Here is a 17594-nt window from a genome sequence, read left to right on the forward strand (position 1 = left end):
CCTAAGGGAACTGCACAGGTTTCTGCCTAACACACGCCCAGATCTTCCCTACACACTCTTCATCGGATTACAGTATTCCCTCTGTGGATGACCATCTCGCCTGTCACCAAGAGGGACATGCTCAAGCCTTACGTTAGTTACAGGATACTCATGCTGCAGTGAAGAGAATAGTTGACGAAAAACTGAAAGATTCTCCCTTTGATGTTAGTGATCAAGTCTGGTTATCCCCATTACCTACCTTCCAAATAGGCTCCTAGGTTCTATGTACCCTTTCCCATAAAAATGCAAGTCAACCCTGTTACCTTCACCCTGCATCTTGGCCTGGATTCAGTGGTCCAGATCCGATTTTGAAGTGGGACTATTTTACTGCCTGTTTTTTTTAAGTAGGGAGTAAAATTATTTTTTAGGGAGTAAGAATGTAAGTCCAATTCCCAATGGGAGTATTTTTTTAAGCAAGTAAAAATATGTTTTTACTGGAAAACGGAAATGTTTTTGTAATCATTATTCCTTTGCACCTAGTAATTCATACACATTAAAGATACATGTTAACGTCTTCTGATCAGGCACTAATAATAGTCGTTTCTTCCTGTGGGACAAAGTGCACTATTGCTCCAAACATATCTATATAACTCTGTGGGTGAAATCAGGGGCAGAAGGTCCTACATGTCCATTTCCTTTCTAGGGAGTAAAAGTGGTTGATACATCCCTTATCTGTAGGGCTGCCCGGATTCAACCATTTTTCATGTCTCTCAGTTCAAACATCTGGACCTTTTTGCAAGACACAAATTAGCTTCCAAGGAACTAAACTATTCTGATAACTCCTCCAACTGTTTTTCGTGAAAGTCCTGAATACGAGGCCGCACAAATATGGGACTCCCGGTATCACTGGGGCAGGCTGCAATACCTAGTAGACTGGAAAGGCTATGAACAATGTGACCATTCCCAACGTGTGTGCCACGAGGCTCGTTAGCCATTTTCACCTGCGCCATCCATGGAAGCCTGCAACTTGACCCTTAGGGAGGGGTATACTGTCATGGGTCCTCAGTGATCCATCCTATGGCGCTGGTCTCACTGGGACAAGTGGCACTTCTCTCTGCAACATGCAGAGGGGGTCTACGCTGGTATTGCGCCAATCCCAAAATTTCACCCGCAGGACATCATACACGCTACAGCCTGTGACATCACGCCCACCACAAGATGGCACCAGAAAATGGGATGCAGCTGATAAACGTTGGCTATTTAACTAGTAAGGGAGTCTGGCCGTTTGCGTCCCAACGCTTAGCCTGGTGATCTTCTGAGTCTCCGACCTTCGTTACCTACTGCCTGGAATTCCTCCTGGTTTCCTCTCCAGTACTTCTACATTCCTACATTCCTTCATCCAGATCCAGCAACAACTTCCATCTTGTTGCAGCACTGCCTTCTGTCCACCACTGTGCAGACTTCCATCCTGTTGTTGACGAGCCTCCAGAGGCTATTCTTCCCTCGAGGGTTTTCAATTGGCTACTGCTCTGTAGTCCACATATTTCCCAGTCTTAAACCCTGGGGACATATCAATACAAATCAGCACCAAGTGGAACAGGTAGGTGCAACGGCTGAAACGAAGCTAAAGCAAACTCTTGAACAGTTCAACAGCTAAAATATACACCAAACCAAGCTCTTCATACAGAACATAACTTGTAAAATGTGCACAGACTTGGATGAAGGGGCAGTAGAGTTGCCCTTTTTGTTAGGAGAAAACCTTGAGAAACTTTATGTCTTATTGAGACTTAAAGGAGGCCGGGTCCGAGAAAGACAAGAGGAACACTTCTATTTTGTTCATATGAGAACTTTTGGTGAGTAATTGGAACTGTGAAAGTGACAGAACCTGGGAAACCATGAGGTGCATTTTCCAGAGACATTGCTTAAGATCAGTCATGTACCATCCAACAGCAAGCAGAACCATTGCTTAAACTTGTTTTTCTTTTACAAGTGGTAGGGTCAGATAGATAGCTTGGTTTTTTTAACAGAGGACAGAACCAGTTTGTGTAGTACATCTTGACAAGCACCTTTCGTTTTGCTTTATTGGATAGGTAATATCTACCATAGCAATATGCCTAGGTGAGTTCTTTCTCTCTACTTTAATAAAACTTTTAGTGTTTTCCCATGTGATACTGGAAATGCATTGGAGGGACAGGGCATCCCTGTCCTTGTTCTGTAGTCCTTTTTCATGTGTGTTCTGTACTATTTTCTGCCCAGAAGTCCATGTGAGACTCCTGGCATTGCAGCTCTTCCTCTTTTTGGTTTGGTGTACAGACCCTTGGGATACACTTATGGCACCCATGGGTAGGGGTACAACCCTGTACTCCTAGTGTATGTTTTTGAGCACCTTTGTGTGGCCGACAGAGCAGTGTATGGGCTGGTGGCAGTTCCATGCTGAATTTGACAGGTGCTCTGAGTATCCTCCATTTTGGGATACCCAGGCCCTGCCATTGGAATCAGCCGATTCCTGATGGGAGACAAGATGGCCCCTGTGGCCTCTTGCTTTCTATTGCCCGTTACCTTGTTTTTCACGAAGTCATGGGAAGCCCTGACTCTGTCCCTTCCCCCCGACTGTCTGTTGGGTTGAAGTTCCATGTATGGTATTGTGGGGAAGTCCAGGCCAGACAGGCTTGAGTCTTCCCAGTGACTGTATGTTGTGGGTACACCCTTGGGGTGGGACCTGGGTGAATGGAGTGTGTGACCAATATGCACTTCTTGTTATGGGTGTCTGGTTTGTGACACAAAGGGCCTCATTAGGAGTCCGGCGGTAACCGAGCCGGAAAAACTGGCAGGGTACCGCCGGACTCGTATTACCATTCCGCCTCCGTGATTCCCGGAATCACCGGGGCATTACAACCCCGGTGACCCGGTAATTCCGGAGGCGGAATTCGGTAAATCCCCATCCCCATGGAGTCCGATAGGACTCCATGGGAATGGGGAAGTGGAAACACCGGCACCATTACAGCATGGTGCCGGTGTTTCCACATCCGCCTGCAGGCGGGTGGTGTCAAACCCGCCAGGTCAGACCTGGCAGGAGTGACACCTCCCGCCTGCAGAACTCTTAATCAGCCAGTCCGGAAAGAACGGTGGTGGTGGATTTACCACCACTGTTCTTTCCGGACCGGCTGACTCGTAATGAGGCCCAAAGACTGAGACAGCCATGCCCGAAACTGGTATGAATGCAGTGTGGAGTGCTGAATGGCTGGGTACTTGTCCCAATACACATTCCTTGTTGTGAGTGTCTGAGAGGGAGGAGAATGACCTGAATGAACTGTGAGCCTGATTGGCTGCCTGCCTGCTGAATGCCCTTCTGGGTGATTGGTTGCCTGAGTGTGACCCAGCAGAGTGAATGAGAGACCAAACAGTATATCTGGGGACCTCTCACTGATGGAAATCGTTCAGAAGCTGAAGTCGAAACTGATGCTTGATCTCGAAAGCCGAGCCTGAAGAAGAATGTTGACTGCTGTTACCTTCCCCGCAATCTGAAAGCTGCTGTGTCGCAGAGAAACTGATCCGAGAGGACCTGGCTAGGAGACCTCTTACCGAGCTACGAACGACCATCGTGCACCGTTAACCTTTGCCAAAGCGCCCTGAAGTCAGCCTTCGAAAGACTGTCAACCGGAGACGGGGACTGCCGATGAGAACGAAGAGAAGCACCGGACAGCGCAGGTTCGCTAGAACCGCTGGAGGCTCGTCGAAGCTGTGTTGTCCAGAAGCGGGAACCGCTTGACGCCGTCCTTCTGACGACCAGAGCAGCGAAACCAGAGCGGGAACCGCTTGACGCTGTCCTGGTGACGACCAGAGCAGCGACGCTCCACTGATTAAGACCGGGGCAGGACGATTTGGCGCGGCCAGTTCGGCGTGGCCCGATTCGCCGCAGCCACTTTGGCTCAAGAGACATTTGGGCATGCACATTTTGGCACACCCAGTTCGGCGCTGGGACGTTTCGCCGCAGGGCTCTTTTGGCACCACAGATTAGTTTTATTTTAATGTACGGTATTGCGTTATAGTGCTGAAATATGTGGCTTGTGGACATTAAAGTAACTTCGAGTTTGGCATTGTGGTTACATTCTCCAAAATGGTCACGCCAAACCGGCCCGCGCCGAATCAGCGCCACCAAAAAGGGGTTACCGGATTAAGACACTGAATTCAAGGACGCTCTCGCCAGCACCGCCGACCGCTTTGTCCCACCGGAGAAAGTCAAGGCCGCTGACGCGCCGAGGAGCATCCGCCGGTGGGTTTCCCGTCACTCGAAAGACCGCAGAGACGCTCGATGCCCTTGCTGGGCCAAAGTTCTTCATAAACTCTTTGCGGCAACGAACTATCGTTGTCGAGGTGCACCGCACGTCTCATCTTCGCAGGACGTCCACGACTGATAGTTGACAAGCACCGCCAGGACCAAAGCTGCAGCCTCGACATCTTTGTTCATCATTTCTTCGAGGGATCTCAACGATCCGTGGTTCCTGCCTTAAAGGTAGCCGCTCAAGAAGGATCCGTCGACGACCCAACGTCAGACTCTGCTATTTCAGGGACATTGGGGTGGTAGAACCTTTTTAGAGGAAAATAAGACTCATATAAATAATATATGGACTGGGCTTGTATTATATCTTTATTTACAGGTTGCCCAGGTTTTGGGGGGGGGAATCCTCACACAGAACTGTGTCTAGGTAACAGGCCAGTATTCTGCCTATTGTTTTAACCAACCTGCTTTCCTCCTATGTCTATTGTTGGTTCACATTATTTACTGATTTGTATGACATTTGAACTGGGTACAGTTAATGCATTTTAATGGAATCAAAGAGTAATTGTGGTACCACATAGAAACTGTATATATTTAATATATTTACCATTTATATCATCTTGAGCACAAAGTGTGTTATTGTGATTGTGCACATAACTTGTGTGGACATTCCTTTGTGAGTGCTTGGGGACTACACTGTACTTCAGAACCAGCCTGCATCATTTCCTGAGAGCTTAAGCCTTTATTGCTCGACCTTCGCTACCCAATAGTGATTCTTGGCTGGGATGCTCTGTGCCTCTACTCTGCCATATAGAAAGCAGGAGTACAGATACCCCTCTCCAGTCTTTACATCCCCAAACATGTCCAGTTGTCTGTGTCGTACGTCTAATCCACCACATCCCTCTCTGGATTAAAGCACACTGCTGGGCTATTCCAACTCTGCTCCCTTTCTCTTTTTCTACATCAAAAGGTCTCCTGTAATCAGCACCCTAGAGTGAGGTGGCCATTGGACTTTCTTGGAAGCACTGGTTTCCAGGGCGCCTCCCAGAAATGTTCTTATTCGCTGAAAGAAGGGTACAAACCTTCTCAGGGGCATGAAGGAGCTTCCTGGGCAGCACCCACCATAGAGGTTGTGGGTACACCCAGCCCAGATAGCTTAATACACACCAGTCTTTGTCACCAAGCTGAAAATAAAATGATATAAAATGTAAGCAGTTGTATAAATCTGTACTTTCAGTATCCACCATGTCCAAACCAGACATGGCTAATATTTAGATATTAACAAATGCAGCACGGGGGGGGGAGTACTCTTTATGGAATTCTAACCAGAAGGTGCAAACAGTTAAGAACCACCTGTCTGTTGTAACCTTGTGTTCTAGCAACTGTGCTCAGGAATGCATGTGACCTTTGAGCCTGCTCTATCGCCTCTCATGGGTAGAAGCTGCAGATGTCAGGAGATGGTCACAGCAAGGTCATGTGTGCATTATGAAAGGGATGTCCGATTAGCAGATCCCACTTCAGAGACAGAATTACTTGCATCATTTTTTAAGTTAAAGCCATAAAGCTCAGCCTATTTCACCCTTGCAGATTGCATTCCCACACAAGCCTAATCTACAGGAACAGACCACACCACAACAAACAAATGCGAAACAGCAAGAACACTGCCTAATATAGTCCTTTTAGTATATAGATTATCTGATCGCCAATAATACTGAAGGTGAAAACTAACATCTGCATTTAGTCAACACCCAATAGGAGATTCGTTTTTTTGAAGAATGTAAGGGATGGTAAGAGAACCCACGAAATAGAGGTTTTGTTGGGCACTACAATTTTAACATATGATCCATGGTCATCGAGTAACACAACCATAGCTCTGGCTCGGTTCACCATTAGATCACTATACCAGTAAAATAAGTCCAATCATAGTTCGCAAATAAGTAACAGTGTAATCTGGCTTCAAACAAATTGGATGGGCCCATTTTGTATTTGAGCCCACCTAAACGTTATTCCTCAACTGTGCTGCTTCCTTGACTAACCTTTTCACTTCTCTCTCTGTCCCCATAACAATTGCAACAGACTGACAGAAAGAAAACTGCCTTCATCTCAACATACTGGCACGTTAAAATATCTACCAATCAAACATTCACAAACAGAGTGTAAAAACCAAAAAGGTAAAATAGAAGGCTTACTCGGACGATGCGATGGGAGAGGTGCCTGAGGTAGTTAAACTGGAAATGCTTTCTTCCATGCTTTCAGTCATACTTGAGTCGGTCTGCTCCGCGCCAAATGAAGGCTCCATATCAGCCACAAGGATACTGGTGTGCTCAGTCTTTGTATTCTGTACAAAATGACAAATGTTTTTTAAGAATTAACTAACAGGACTGTCCCATAGAGAATTTCAACAAGCATGTTTTATTTGGCACGAGGTGTACTATAACTGAGATCGCTAAAATGAAATACAAACCAAGTGCAATATATATTTATTAAGCATGTTAAGTTAAGGCAGAGATCTCACAAAATAGGCGGGACAAACTGCAAGAATGAAAAACAAAACAAGCAACCTTCCAAAGGGGATTCAGGTACTTTGTCTGTAGCTCTTCTGGATTCACAATAGTGTAGTTAACAATCTCTGACATTAGTCCAGGCCTAGTGGGCAAGTGCCCCTAAAAATCTGCACAATTCAGAAAAACAAAATGGATTTCTGAAACCAGGCATGAAAACCCTCCAAGTGTCCAGGTATCATACTAACCTATATACCTTGAAACAGTTGCCCAAGCACCACAAAATTGTAGGACAAGTAGAGCGTGATAGCATTGGCATAGGCACATGGGGATGACTGATTGGCAGATCTGAAGAAGTGAGAGCTACAGACTAAGAGTACCTGAATCTGCATAAAGGCGACTTTTTGTTACTCTAATACCCAGATTGCTTTCCTGCCTTCCTAACTTAATGGGAAGATTACACAGCAAAAACTTAGTGGGACAAAGGTGACTGCATATGCCAGGTGATTCCAAGGAAAAAGTTACAAAGACCGTCCTTAAAAATAGAAGCATCCCGCCTGGAGACAACAGTTCGGGAATAGGTTTAAAGAACACATCGCTTATGTGGGTGCCCTACAGATATCTGTTATGGGAACATGTCTTGGCAAAGCTAATGATGCTGTGTTAGAGCGGGAGAAATGCATGAGTAATCCTCTGGGAACAGGAAGTTGGAACGGTTCTATGTTCATTCATCCCCAGTTGTTTTTTCGCTGCTTTATTGCCGAAAATATTTTGCAGAAAAAAATATCACATTTCTTTTTGTTATTTGGGTGTGGGGGTGTCCCCTAAACTCCCTCTCCCAAATTATTTATTCCCTATGTCCCACCCCGCCCTACCCCTTATGGAACAAGTTACTTACCTGTAACCGTTGTTCTCCAGCATGGGGTCTGGCATGGATTCAAATGCTCATGAATATTCCCTGTCGTCAGGCCGGGAATCCTCAGTAAAAGAAAAAATTGTTTCACTTTCACTTACAAACTGTCTTTCTCCTATAAATCAATCACCAAGCTCTGGGTCCTACTGCCCCCAACCAATGACTGCCCTCTCCCTAAGCCCCTCCTCTGGTAGCCATCTTCAGATTTGGTAGCACGTAAAGTGGCAGTATGACCAAGAAGAGCCGCAGAAGGTCAGGCGGGAGGGTTTGCATGTGAATCCATGCCAGACCCATGCTGGGGAACAACATTTACAGGTAAGTAACTTGTTCCTTCTCCAGCATGGGGTCTGCCATGGATTCATATGATCATGAATAAAGAATACATAGCAGTACATAAATACACAACCACAGGAGGTAGCAAGGCTCAACAGAAGCAATTACTCTTACCTCCGGAACAGGCTTACCTTCAAGCGAACAGGTTGCGTAGCACTTTTTAAACGACCTGGACTCCTCTCTGGAATCTCTGTCGACGTAGACCTCCATGTAGCAGCCCTGCAGATGTCGAGCAGGGGCACACCATAAAAGGAACAACGTCGTTGCAGGGATCGCTCTGGTGGAATGGGCTCTCGGACGGCCGGGCAGCGGTCGGTTTGCCAACCAGTGATAGTGTGTGAAGCAGCCGAAGAGCCACCTGGAAACGGAAGCCTTGGACAAAGCTTCCCCATGGTTCACAGGACCAAAGTTCACGAAAAGTTGAGACGTCTTTCAGAAACTCTTTGTGTGTGCCACTAACTTCAGAGCACGCGCCACATCCAGCAAGTGCAAAATCCTTTCAGCCTGCGACGAAGGTGCCGGAAAAAAACACAGGCAACACCAAAGGCTTGAGGTGGAATTCCGGCAGAACCTTTAGCACGAAGGAGGGGTGCGTCCGCAGCACCACCCATGTGTCGTGAAAAGTCAGATAAGGCCGCTTGCAGGACAAAGCCTGGATTTCACCTACTCTCCTGGCAGAGGTGATGGCCACGAGAAAAGTGGTTTTCGACAAAAGGAATTTGAGAGGGCTTGATGCATAGGCTCGAAGGGAGCCCCCATGAGCCTCGTCAGTACAAAATTGAGTTACCACGCCAAGGCAGGCGCCTTCACCGGTGGGGACGAATGAAACAGTCTCTAGAGGAACTCCTTATCTAGACAAAGTGACCAAAGAGAAGAGCGTCCCGGAGACCTGGTGTAGCGGGAGATAGCCGCCACATGCACTTTGATGGAGGCGTGCGCCAGCCCAGGCTTGGCCAAGGACACCAAGTACGGAAGGATCTGCAGGGCCGTGACCTCAGGGTTGATATTCTGCATCCGGCACCACGTTGTGATACGCTTCCACCTGTGCCTGTAGCACTAAACAGTTGACGACCTTCTGGCAAGGACCTCCCTGCAGTCCGCCGGCAGCTCATACCCACTGAACTCTAAGACTGCAGGAGCCAGGCCTTCGGGTTCACCGATCATGGGTTGTGATGGAGGATTGCGCCTCCTTCTCTGGCGAGCAGATCCACGATCACTGGCAGCTTGACTGGAGGAGATGTCGACAGGCTGAGAAGGTCAGGGTACCAAATCTGCCTCGGCCGCACCGAGGCGTCAAAGATCATCCTACATCAGCACCGTTTGAGTTGATTGATGACTCGCAGTATGAGAGGCAAGAGCGTACAGGAACAGGCCTTCCCACGAGAAGGAGAACGCGTCCCCATGCGCCCCGGCCGATGGAACCTGCTGGTGAATCTCTGGCATTTGGAGTTTGTTACCGTCACAAACAGATCGATCTGGGGTCTGCCCCACCCGAGGAAGAGGTTGTCCACGTGATTCTGCTGAAGCTCCCACTCGTGGCAAGAGTGCAGCTCCCAGATGAGGGAGTCGGCGATGGTGTTCTTGACTACCGCCAGGTGAAAAGGAATGAGAAACATCCCCTGGGCGACGGCCCAGTGCCACAAGTCCTGCACCTCTGTAGAGATGGAGCCAAGTACCCCCATCTAAAGCTCCTCCCCCCATGTTGCTTATATGTTGGGAGCCAGAATGTGAGACACGTGCAGTACCAGTGAGAATACCTGTACCAAAGAGAATCCTGGAGGTAAGATTCCCATTGAGAAAGCCATACATGCATACACGACAATATGATGGCCATTTGAATGAAATCCCAGAAGAAGTGGGAAAACTGAGCAAAAGGGAAGACTGGTGACGTCATGAAGAGCAGAATTGACGCACCCAGAAGAGATGCCGAGACGAGTGAACATAAGCACTCTATAGAAGCAAAGGAAAAGGTGCTAAAGATGAGCAACATTTCGGGCTCGAAATGAAGATGTTCATGCTACAAAAATAATGAAGAAGTTATCAAGTCATTTTACAAGTGTGCAGTCGCAGCAACGCAAGTAGACAAAGTATTCTTTAAGGCTGGCTATGTAGTGAATAGATTGCGGTGATGCGCCAACGTATATACACAGGGAAATGTAAGGACTATGGATGGTTCCACAAAGTGCTTTAGCAGAGCTGGATTCCGAAAGCAGAAAGACGTTTTCAGTGTGTCGCAGTTAGAAATCGAAAACTGAACCATGGAGGAGGATCAAAGAAAGGCTTGGTTAGATCAACACCAAGAAGTCAAGGCCACCTAGGGCCTGGATGTGCGTAAAAACAATTACAAAAACGTGTGACAAGAACAAACCTTCTGTCTTAAGAGTTGAGAACATTGAAGACGTCAGAGGTTCATCAAATAGTAGTATTTTAAATGCAGTAAGACTCAAAAACATGGTCTACAGACACATGGTCAGATGAAAATAAACACTCTGATGAACTGTATCAAAACCAAGAAGACAGAGTATGCTATAACCCCTCATATTATCCAGCACAGAGAACATTTCCAAGGCCGAGTTCAAAGCCTTAATTGACTAGTAGGCTGCAAGTCCGATAGATGCCAGGGCTAATTGGTGGGAAGCTATGGCTATGACCAGCCCACCAGCACCTGTGTGCCAGCCTGCGTGCTGCTTGTGTAGGTGGAATATTACAGAAGAGCACAAGGGTGCCATCCAATTATAGAGGGACACGTAATAAAGAGCCCTATAGTTTGTATAACCAATGGGAGGCCATGTATTTGATGACGTTCAAAGTGACCTGCACTAGAGGCGGGCTTATTTGACCCACCTGATGTTAGAGACCCAATCACCTTCCTTGACCAGTATTGAACGTATACCTAGATGTTTCTTGTAAGCCTATCACCATTCCAAATAGGTTTTTGTAATTTGCAACGTAGGTAGACATCAATGACGACATGATTTTAGTTTATAACCTGCTTTTTTCATATTTTGAATTGAGTGTGAAGATCGCGCGAATGTGTTGATTTTCGTTGTAAATCCCCGTTTTAGATAATTGACATTAAAACAGTCGCACTTTGCCAACTTCCTGAGTCTGTTTTGATTATTGATGTTTGAGCAATATTCTGCATCTCCATCTGTCTCCAAGTATTGCTACCTCTCTTAAAGGGCTGGGTCGGATACCCCAGTTCACGTGGCAGCAGAGCTGATGGTTAAAAACCCATCAATCTAGTAAGCTTTGTGGTCCCGGAAATACCGGACGTCCTCCGCCATTTAACTGGAAGAATGCGAGGCTCCCTGTAGATAGTGGCCGTTAGTTTAAAAACCTTGCAAGCACAGGTGGGACGGGGCACTGGTTTTCAAGCGGAATCCCTTCCCGACATCTACAGGAAGCTGAGCAGACTGAAGGCTTTAGCGGCTGGTTTGAGGAGGAGGCGATCCCGAGGGTCGGAAGTCGAAAAGGTGAATGGTGAGTAGGCTGAGTGAGGTGGCAAATTGAATGAGCACCGAGTGGGAAAGAGTGATAACAGGGATATAGTAAGGGAGGGTTGGTTGGGGTATTTTCTTATTTATTTAAAGACAGGGAGCATCATAGTGTGAGACTATGAGCGTCATAGTTTAAGGTATATAGACGAGGAGCGATCTATATAGTAAGCCTGTTAACCTACATCAAGGACGTTTAGAAGGAGCTTGTCCTAGAGTCCCAAGTGAACATATATAGGCTACGAACGACCAAGGTGTTGTTAAAGAGGACAGCTCATACTCCATTGGCGTCATTTTAGGGGCAGAAAATAGTCACGAGGAGCGTGGACTAAAGTATATATGGGCAGGCCTGTCTGTCAGTATTGTCTGTCTGTATTATGTATATGATATATGTGGTAAGGACATGGAATATTGAGAAATAAGGAAGACAGACTGTGGCGGAAACTGTGAGATTTGAAGAAATGTGATTTTTTATTAGTTGACTGATAATGTTCAGTGAATTGGTAGATTGAAGTAAAATGTGATAGAGAGGCTTGGAGCTGTGATGATTGGTGCACGCTCATATTGTATTATTTTTCTGGAAAGCATTTATTTGTGTGAAATAACAGTAAGTGGTGACAGTCAATTATGACTAAGTCATGATGGAGGATATTATTCTGCTCATACACTTGCGCAGGCAGCTGCCAAAACACGCACCTAAGCTTAAGCAATACAGTGAAGAATGGGTTAAGGGTACGGCAGATAAAATGTTCATGCCATGGCCATAAGGGGGATCACTGTCCAAAGCGGTCCTACAACATATGACTACATATTTTGCATGCAGCATATACGGGAAAAAAGTTAGAAAAAAAGGTTAGCGAGATTAGAGCTCTGGAAGATGTACCAGGAGGAACGGGAAGACCCACCTCCTGAGGACTGGATGCTTAACCAGTGTAAATAGGGGGGTGAAGTAAATGGCGAGAGTGTGAAAGATGAAGGATTATATCCTTTAAGAGAGCTTAAGGCAGCGACGGGGTACAGTAACCCGACATATAAGTCGCCTGCATGTAGCAGCGACGAGAGTCCCGAAAAAACTCCAGAAAGAGATGCGATTTCTAAAGTCCCACGGGACAAGGAGAGAAGTGATCGACCAGGAATGTCTCTAGATATAGAGAGATAAATAAAAAGATGGAAAGGAGAGAAAGACAAAGCTGACGAGGTGGCGCTCATACAGAACGAATGGATGGGCTGTCAGATGTTACTCAAACTTGATGGAAAAAGCATTGAGGAACTAAGGCAAGAGGAAGATCAGGATAAACAGGATAAAAAGACAGGGAACGAGAGAAACGATTGAAAGAGGAAAAGGCTAAAAGAAAGGACAGACAAAAAAGGGAACAGCTGTATCAAGATGAGCAGTTGAAAAAACCGAAAAGAGCAGAGGAGCAAAGAAAGTATGATAATAGACAAAGAGCAATCGAAGAACAAGATGAGATAGAAAAGAAAAAGGAGGAAGAAAAAACAGAAGTTAAAGGGATAGAAGGTTACGAAGACGAAGAGATAAAGAAATGCATAGAGGAAAAGAGAGAAGAGGTGAAAAAACAGGAAGAGAAAAGGGTTAGAGAAGAATATAAGAAGCGAAGGGAAGTCAATTAAGAAATGGAACGAAATAGACGGCAAAAAGCACGCAACATTGATCGCATAGAGAAAGAGTTAATGGAACCTATTCCAGCAGTAGCATGGGAAGAACTAGAAGAATTCTTCCCGACACATGAACCAATGCCAGGTCCGTCTAGACTCTAGAGCAATTCTAGAAGATGATTTTGATATAAGAAGTATTGGGGATAAAATTGATAAGGTTTATCATGACATGAGGACCAAGAAAGAATCGAAAGGCAAGGGAAAAAATGACTAATTTGAAAGTACGCAGTCGCAAGGCAAAGAGGGAAATTTGTTTAGCCTTGAGCATACAGCTTTGTCTTTGGACAAGCAGACTCTGAATATAGACGAAAAAGAGGGAAGCCACACGAGTTGGGGACAGGATATCTCAGACGAAGACAGAGAAACCTTCCGTGGGGAGGAAAGTGCCAGTGCATGTGACCTGAAGGGTGTTCTCCTATGGACAGAGAAGTAAGATGGTCAGATCTAGACCTACCTAAATCAAGGATGCCAGAGCCACTGGTGTGGCTAGATCGACCTAAAGGGTGATCCCATAGTGTGAGGGGGGACTCGCCACCTTATGTGAGTAGACCAAGGTCATTATAGGTAAAAGGCGGTGTGGAACCATTGTCTCTGCTCTGGACAAACAGACAATGGGGGATGAATGTGAATTTGGGATCCCCCAATTTGCATTGTTAGAGAAAGGAGGGGTCAGACCACAATATATATCTTGGCCCCAGATGGATAAGGATAATTTAAGGTGTAAACTCCTGAGTTTAACGTCAGGTGCCCGAAAATGGATCTATGAATTAGAGAAAATGACAGGAGGAAATACGTTAGCTATAGGGGACATTAAGGGTCTTCTAGCAGCTATACTTGGGGAGAGAGAGCTGATGACATTTGGTCAAGAGCAGGATACACAGGCGTCACTGCTCAGAATACTGCTCATGACGGAGCACCGTTTAATAATTGTAGAGCGGCAGTCTGGAAAGCGCTTTGAGTACATTATCCAGACATGTCGGATATGGGTGCTATAAGTATGATGCAGGAAGGAGAGGATCCATTGATTTACATTCAGAATTTCCAAGAGCAATGGCGCTTGGAAACGTGCGAGTCATGGGGGGAATCTATACATGTATTCTATCATATATTATGTCAAGGGCTGCCAGATAAAGTGCAGAGACAGCTCAAGAAATTGGTGGGTATGGAGGCAAAACCTTAGCCAGAAATACAGTTGACAATAGCTCATTGTTACCGTTTGTTACAAGAGAAAAATCAAAAGAAAGGAGAAGGCAGGAAGCTTGAGGAGTCTAAGTTGTTGCATAAAAAGCTATCGAAGTATGCTACAGAAGGGGGAATGTTAATTAGTGGAGAAGGGCAGGGAACACAGCAAACAATGGGTATACCACAGGTGAATAACCAACAGCAGTTCGATCAAGGAGGGAATGGATTTGTACCACGAGGTAGAGGAAACTTCAGCGGAAGGGGAGGTTTTCAGAACAATCAAGAGACCTTCCAGCCTAACCCAAGATGGGTTTCAGCCTATACAGAAAGATAATCAAGTCATGCAGGGAGAACAAATTAGAAAGCTTCCTCCTGTATGTTGGTCATGTGGAATGACAGGGCATATAGACCGAACATGTGGGAGCCAAGGACATGTACAGAATGGGCAGTTCTCAAGAGGAGGGGACCGCCTTTCCACCTGCATATGGCACACAAAATAGGGATGGGTTTGCCCAAGATCAAACAGTGTATCAAGCACAAGTGCCGAGAATACAACAGGCTTTGCAACCACAGCAAGCACCATTGAGTCCACCACAGGGGCAAGTCACAGCATGCACCCATGCAGATACAGCAGAGTGCAAACACAGAACACTAACTGACTTCTAGGATAGGGGGTGTCACTGTTGAGGGAGGGAATCCTTTCACTTTCTAGTATTTCCTAGATGGGGAATATGACATCCATTACTTACCGTAATAGCATTTCTGATGATTGTATCTGCTTAGATTCACATGCTGTGCATATGGTCTGACATCCAGTGGTAACCGCAGAGTATTGCATCTTGTCTTTCGGGGACCGAAAGGGGACGTCGGCATAGGCGTGTCTGTAACACTATCCCTATCGTGACGTGTAGTGTACCCAAAATCCCTCACGCGCCGCGGTCCCTCGGATTGTATTTTTCCTGCTAGAGGGAGCCCAAGGCTATAGTGAGTGAGTACATAAAGAGAGAAAGTAGTAAAATGTCTATGTTCCTTCTACCCCTAGTGGGGAGGAAGGGTGGGCGCATGTGAATCTAAGCAGATACAATCATCAGAAATGCTATTACGGTAAGTAATGCATGTCTTCTGATGTTTGGTAATCTGCTTAGAATCACATGCTGTGCATAGACTAGCGAGCAGTACCCGGAGTTGGAGGTGGGTTGTGAGAAGGAACAGTAGAGAAAAGATGTCAGAACTCCAGGTTGCCACTTTGCAAATGGACTCAAGGGGAACATTTGCAATGAATGCTATGGATGCCCCAGTGCCTCGAGTAGAGTGTGCTCTGGGCTTGAAGGCCAGTTATCGCTTAGCAAGAGTGTAACAGTGTGATGCATTTGACAATCCACCTTGAGATAGCTGATTTAGAGACAGGATCCCCTTCTCCACCAGCTGCCACTGAAATGAAAAATTGGTTCGTTTTCCGCACTGGTTTAGTTCTTTCCAGGTAAAACATGACTGCCCTGCACATATCTAGTTTGTGTAGGCTTCTTTCGGCCATGCTATTAGATTCTGGAAAAAAGTAGGTAGTTCAATCGACTGGTTCACATGGAACTTCGAGATGAATTTAGGCGCAAATCTGGGGTGCGTGCGCAGAACTACCTCATCCTTGTGGACTGTAACAAAGGGGTCTAAAACAGAAAGTGCCTGTAGTTCGCTAACCCTTCTGATAGAAGTGATAGCCACTAGGAAGGCCGTTTTAGAAGTCAGGTCTTTTAGACTTGCTTTATGCATAGGCTCAAAGGAAGCTCCCATGAGCCTGGTCAAAACCACATTTAGGTCCCACCCAGGAGCTGGGTGAGAAATGGGAGGATAAATCCTCTTAACCCCTTCCATAAAGGCCTTAATCACCGGTATCTTCCACCACAACACCTTTTGTTGTGATGTGGTGTAGGCTGACAGGGCAGCCAGATGAACCTTTAGGGAATTGAAGACTAACCCAGTGTCCAATAGATGTGTTAGGTACAGTACAATGTGTGTGGGTGAGCAATCGATGGGATTGACACCCTTGGAATTACACCAAACGACAAAATGTTTCCATTTGCTGTCATAGCAATAACGTGTGTTTGGTTTCCTAGTTTCCCCGAGTATGTCCATGCACCTCTGAGGGAGCTGTCGATGTCCAAACTCTATGGCCTCAGGAGCCAGGCTGCTAAATTCAGAGTTTGTGGGCATGGGTGTAGGGTCTCCCCGCTGTCCTGAGACAACATGTTGTATGGTCAGGGTAGTTTGACTGCTGGGGAGAGGGACATTTCCATCAGATGAGCGAACCAGGGTTGGCGGGCCCACATGAGGGCCACCAGTATCATGGTAACTAGTTCCTGATGCATCTTGTGCACTATCTTGTTGAGAAGGGGAGTCGGGGGGGGGGAAAGCATAGACAAATTTCCCTGACCATGTTATTCAGAGACCGTTCCCCTTGGAGCGGTTCTGGCGGTACCTGGAGACATAGTCTTTGCATTGGGCGTTCTCCTGAGTTGCGAACAGGTCGATCTCTGGGAAGCCCCATTCTGCGAAGACGTTGGACACAATGTCTTCATGCAGACGCCATTCGTATTCTACGGGCAGAGGAAAATCTCTGCTGAGGACGTCTGCCAGAAGATTGAGTTCCCCTGGAACATGTTGGGACAACAGAAACCTCTTGTGTTTGAGAGCCCATATCCAAATGTTTTGGGACAGCTTGGATAGCCCTGGAGAGTGAGTGCCCCCCTGTTTGTTCAGGTAATACATGGCTGTAGTGCTGTCTGTTAGAATCAGCACTGTTTTCCCTTGCAGTTGCATCTGAAAGGCCTTCAATGCCTTGAACACTGCTAATAGCTCCAGTAAGTTTATATGGTTGGACGGTACTTGAGGGGACCACACTCTGTGCGCTGTCTGCTGAAGCAGGTGAGGCCCCCCACCCCGTGAGAGATGCGTCTGTCGTGAGAGTGGCTTCCACTGCAGGGGTGGTGAAGGTTTTCCCTTTCAAGAGGTTTTCTCTTGACCACCACTGCAGAGAGAGAGAACGAGGGCTGGCGAGACAACAACCAGCTCTTCTCATTGTCTGCTGGCCTGACACCACTGGCTGTTGAGCCACTCTTGCATGGGACGCATGCGCAGCCACGGGTGGGGAACCAAGTATATGCATGATGCCATCATTCCTAGCAAGCGCATGGCCTTGCGTACCGTCACCTCCCGACTGGCTACATATTGAGGAATCT

General features: G+C 46.5%; 1 protein-coding gene across 5 annotated transcripts in view; it reads right to left on the reverse strand.

Moving 5' to 3' along the window:
* Positions 1–17594, reverse strand: part of SUCO (SUN domain containing ossification factor) — a 1613753-nt gene that overhangs the window by 1289455 nt on the left and 306704 nt on the right. For all 5 annotated transcript variants that reach the window (XM_069641200.1, XM_069641197.1, XM_069641195.1 and 2 more), the window contains exon 5: positions 6448–6596. In XM_069641200.1, the coding sequence (XP_069497301.1) occupies positions 6448–6596 (149 nt within the window). The remainder of the gene's footprint in view (positions 1–6447; positions 6597–17594) is intronic.

Source organism: Ambystoma mexicanum, chromosome 1q (assembly GCF_040938575.1).
Source record: "Ambystoma mexicanum isolate Mex_15411 chromosome 1q, UKY_AmexF1_1, whole genome shotgun sequence".
NCBI classification, from domain to species: domain Eukaryota; kingdom Metazoa; phylum Chordata; class Amphibia; order Caudata; family Ambystomatidae; genus Ambystoma; species Ambystoma mexicanum.